The 4,337-nt window shown below is 50.0% G+C and overlaps 1 protein-coding gene across 3 annotated transcripts in view; it reads left to right on the forward strand.

The window, feature by feature from the left end:
- Positions 1–2,406: 2,406 nt before the first annotated feature.
- Positions 2,407–4,337, forward strand: part of Retreg1 (reticulophagy regulator 1) — a 141,806-nt gene continuing 139,875 nt past the window's right edge. For 2 of the 3 annotated variants that reach the window (XM_031360630.1, XM_031360631.1), the window contains exon 1: positions 2,407–2,875. In XM_031360630.1, coding sequence (XP_031216490.1) covers positions 2,607–2,875 — 269 coding nt within the window. In that variant the 5' untranslated portion in view covers positions 2,407–2,606. The remainder of the gene's footprint in view (positions 2,876–4,337) is intronic. The other variant, XM_031360632.1, reaches the window with a different exon arrangement.

Below are 4,337 nucleotides of genomic sequence, written 5' to 3' on the forward strand. Positions count from 1 at the left end.
ATAAAAAAAAAAAAAAACAAACCAAAGACTTGTTTTTAATTATTTATTTTGAGTCGGGGTCTTACTGTGTAGCTTTGGCTAGATTGGAGCTTGCCATGTAGACCAGGTTGGGCTTGAACTCACAGAAATCTGCCTGCTTCTGTTTCTCCTGCCTCCCAAGTGCTGGCATTAAAGCCGTGCACCACATCCAAGTTGTTGAAAGTAGGGAACAAGACTTATGGCTTCCACCCAATGTCAGTTTTCTGTGCTCAGGGCTGAATAAATTACCCAGGTATCACAAAGATAATTAGGCAAAGAGTAACTACTCAGTAATACCAATTTATGTGTCTCCACTAGTGTCTCCTTGCCTTCTACAAGCTTTCAGTAATTATTAGAGGTCAGAAGTAACAGAGAACATAGGGATAGAGGAAGTAATCCAGTCTTTGACTCAGCAGCCTTTTCTCTATAGTTATTTGGAGAGAGGGGGAAGAAAACCCTTCAGAAAGCAGAGCTGTTCTGGAAAGATTCACCATTAAAAGGAGATAATGAAGACTTGGAAATCACAGAGACCAACCAGAGCTTAGCCTTTTGGTGACTCTCTTGCCAGCAGCTTTTACTGCATCCACAGATCCAGACAACAATTAATTAGAATGTAGAGGGAGGAGGAACCTGAAGAATCTTGTAAACTTGTTTCAAAAGTTTATCAATCCTGGGTTTGGACCACAGGGATACCAGTTCTACAATCCCACTGCCCTGCCAGGGAATCCCACTCAGCTTAGGTCCCTGTCAAGTAGTAAACAAAGTGCCAGTTACATCAAACAGCATCTCTATCCACCCAAAGCTCCTTCTCCAGGGCCAAGAAGGTCCCACATTGGACAAAGCTGTTTGGGTGGGAAGGATGGCTGAATTGTTCCCACCCTGCCTTTTCATTGCTTCCAGGACCTCTTTGCATGGAGTTGTCACCTGGATGGCCCTAAAAACAAAACAAAACAAAAACAAAAATAAAAACCCTCCAAAACCGCAAGTTGTCACTGCTGAGTAACAATGCCCTTGAAGAAAACAATGACTGATCTATACTTGCAACTCATGTAATTTTTTCTCAAGCTGAACTCCCAACAGAAAGCGTTGCTCCCTCCGGCCACGCCCACTGTGCTTCTCTGAGCTGTAACAAGTCAGGAAAGATGCTATCTATATAACCCTTCTGAAACATGATTTTTGGATGCAGTTTAAAGGAGAAATCTCTTGGCACTGAGGATTTCCATCACAGTACTTATCAGTTTTAACTGGTACCTTTTGAATTGTGAGTCTCTTGCAGGTGGAAGCCACATTCACAGGACCCAGCAGTGTACCAGGCACATAGTGAGTAGTCAACACACTTTTGTGTGAACCCTAGACATTAATTCCTTCAGATACAACATGCATTTAGATAACTGCCCACGTCTAGTCTATAACGCATAAATAAATGTTTGCATACATAAACACAGAAGTATATACTGGCCATCTAGATTAGCATTACAAACTTTAACCCAGGGGCAATGGTCTCTCCTTCCTTTCTTTGAGAATGCATCAAATCCATCCCGTGAATGCCGGCTGGATACAGGCCATGACCAGAGTATGCCAGGTACCCTGATGCATTTCAATCTCTCAAGATTGAAAGAGGGTATTTCAATCTAGAGAAACGAACAGAGACTGGACATGCACATCAGTCCTTTAGTCTTTCCCACATTCAACCAGGAGAACCACATGGGGAGCTTCGGGATTCTCCACTTCTGAGACCGCCCTGTGACAGCACACAGCAGATCTACTGAAGCAACCACCAAAGCTTGGCACACTAGCAGGGTCAGGCCACACTCTGGCTTCTCTACTTCCTGATCAGCTCACTGACATTCTGCAAAGAACAACTCTCACTTTAGAGCCAACAGCTCACTTAACTAGAAGCGACTTTCACCAGCGTGTGCCCTCTGGCCTGGCGGGTCCTCACTCTTAAAATCAGAGGCCAAAGCAGAAGTCCTTCTTTGACTCCAAATGTGCCTCTCTTCCTTTCCCAAGTCAGCATTTCTATCTGACACAGTTAGGCAGGGTGTTCCTGCAAGGGACCTGGACAAGAGCGTGCTGAGTCCTGAGTGCGTTAATACGTGGCCTGGAGCACCCGGTTATTTTCTTCAATACTAAAGGATGGACGATTGTCTGCTCTGGCTGGAGAAAGTGAGAATGTGCCCCTTTTAAAATCCAAAGCCCAGATTCCCCTTGGGGTGAGTCCTCTACCTGGCCCCCTCAGCTCGAAGGGAAGAGGGGGGAGTATTTTCGTTGGTCCCCAGGTCCCCAGGGACGCCGCCCAGCTCGCACCCACGGAGCCGAGCCCAGGATGTGCAGGCAGACCCAGGACGGCCCCGCCCCTACACGAACTTGACCGCACCCTCTTTCCCGGCGCGGCCAGGCCTGACGTCACAAGGCACCCAGCCGCCAGCACCCCGCGGTGCGCACCGTGCGCCCCGATCGGTCCCCCCGTTGTCTCTGCTGCTCTCCCGGCGCTCACCGCCAAGCGCGCGCGCGCGCGCGCGTGCCCGTCCGCCTCCCTCCCTGTCCCTGTCCCCATCCCCGTCCCCGCCAGCAAAACACCGCTGAAGATGGCGAGCCCGGCGCCCGAGGAGCACGCCACACAAGGATGCCGGGCTACGGAGGAGCAGCCGCTGCGGCCTGGGGTTCCCGGGGAGGAGGCAGGGCCGGAGGGCGCGGGGCCGCAGGTGGAGGAGGCCGCCGGCAGGGTGGCCGCCGCCCTGACCTGGCTGCTCGGGGAGCCCGTGCTGTGGCTGGGCTGGCGCGCCGACGAGCTCCTGAGCTGGAAGAGGCCGCTGCGCAGCCTGCTCGCCTTCCTGGGTGCCAACCTGCTGTTCTGGTGAGCGCTCGGGCTGGGTGGGGGCGCCCCAGAGGGCAGGTCACCTTGGGGCTCCCGTGGCCGGATGTGGCCTGGCTGGGGCGGGGGGGCGTTGGGGAGGGAGAGGGAACTGGGCGCCGCTGCGGTGGAAGTGACAGCCTGGTCTCACTTGCTTGGTCACCTGCCTGAAACAGGTAGTCACCCCCTTCAACTTTCCTCCAGACGCACTTCCCTGTGAGTGGCTGTCACCCTTGCTGCGGGTGTCCAGTCTCCAAGGGGAGGTGATGGTCAGCTGACCCACATGTGCTCCTGTATCTAGGGATGTTCCAGAGCTCTTGAAAACTTCTGCTCTGGTATCGTTAACTCTCAGGTCTTGACCTATACTTTCAAGTATAGGGGTACGGAGGCCCGTGGGCTTGAATTAATTTTTGCACCCACAGAGACATATCTGGACCACCTTAGGTATACTCTAAACAGGACTGCCTTCGTCGGCCACCAGAGATGGGCAGTGAGTGATTTGTTTCTCTTTCCCCTGGAGGGTAGGGTTTACTGTCTTAGATCCCAGATGAGAAAGCCGGAGGTAAACAAACAGGTGGATTAGGTACATCGCCCCGCCTCAAGATTGCACAGCGGTGTGTGTGGGGGTGGGGTGGAGGTGGGGCGAGGGGGGGGCGGTGTGGTGTAGTAATTTCAGAGGAACTCCAGAGGGATTTTCTTTGAGTAGCCCCCAATCAACAGGTTTGCCTCACCAGAAAGTGTTCTGCCTAGGTAAGCATCAGGCAGTGTCTGGCTCCATCACAGAATGATGAGCCTTTATCATCTGGTACTAGTTCATCAAGGGTGAAGAAAAACCTTTGTTTGCTAAGTGTCTTCATAACATACACGGCCCTCGAAGTACAGAATAAGCAGTTCCACTAACAAGTACCTATTTACAGGACGTAGGCGTCTTAACCCCAAAGTTGGGAAATAAATAAATGCATAAAAAGAGACATAGCCTGTTATTTTTTTTTCTAGATTGATAACTTGAGCAACATGAAGGATTTTCTTCAGATCCCTGCTGGTCTTGGTTTACTCTGAAAACGAGCCGCGTCTTGTTGCTGTCTGTGGATGTTAATTAACTCTGGGTCTCTCAGTATTGCTGTTTCTGGAGTTTATCCCAGGTCTCTATCCTGTTGTAAAGTTACCTTAGCCTTTAAATAATGAGGTTATATCATGTTGAGCTAGACTGGGCAGGACACCAAGTCTTAGGGCTGGGTCTCAATTATTTACTAATAAGCAGCATGTTTTAGATTTTAAAGTTTTATTTACTTAAAAACACCACAGTTCTAAAGCTTGAAGGTACAAAAAAATGTAAACACTTTGAAAATCTTGTTCTTTTGAAAATCTCTTTCCCACGCCCATCCCAGCTTCTCAGCTTCCTCCCAGAGGCCACAGGGGCTGCTAGCTCTCTGAGGGTTTCTTTTTTTTTTCTTTTCTTTTTTTT

The sequence above is a fragment of the Mastomys coucha genome, unplaced genomic scaffold (assembly GCF_008632895.1).
Source record: "Mastomys coucha isolate ucsf_1 unplaced genomic scaffold, UCSF_Mcou_1 pScaffold8, whole genome shotgun sequence".
Lineage (NCBI taxonomy): Eukaryota > Metazoa > Chordata > Mammalia > Rodentia > Muridae > Mastomys > Mastomys coucha.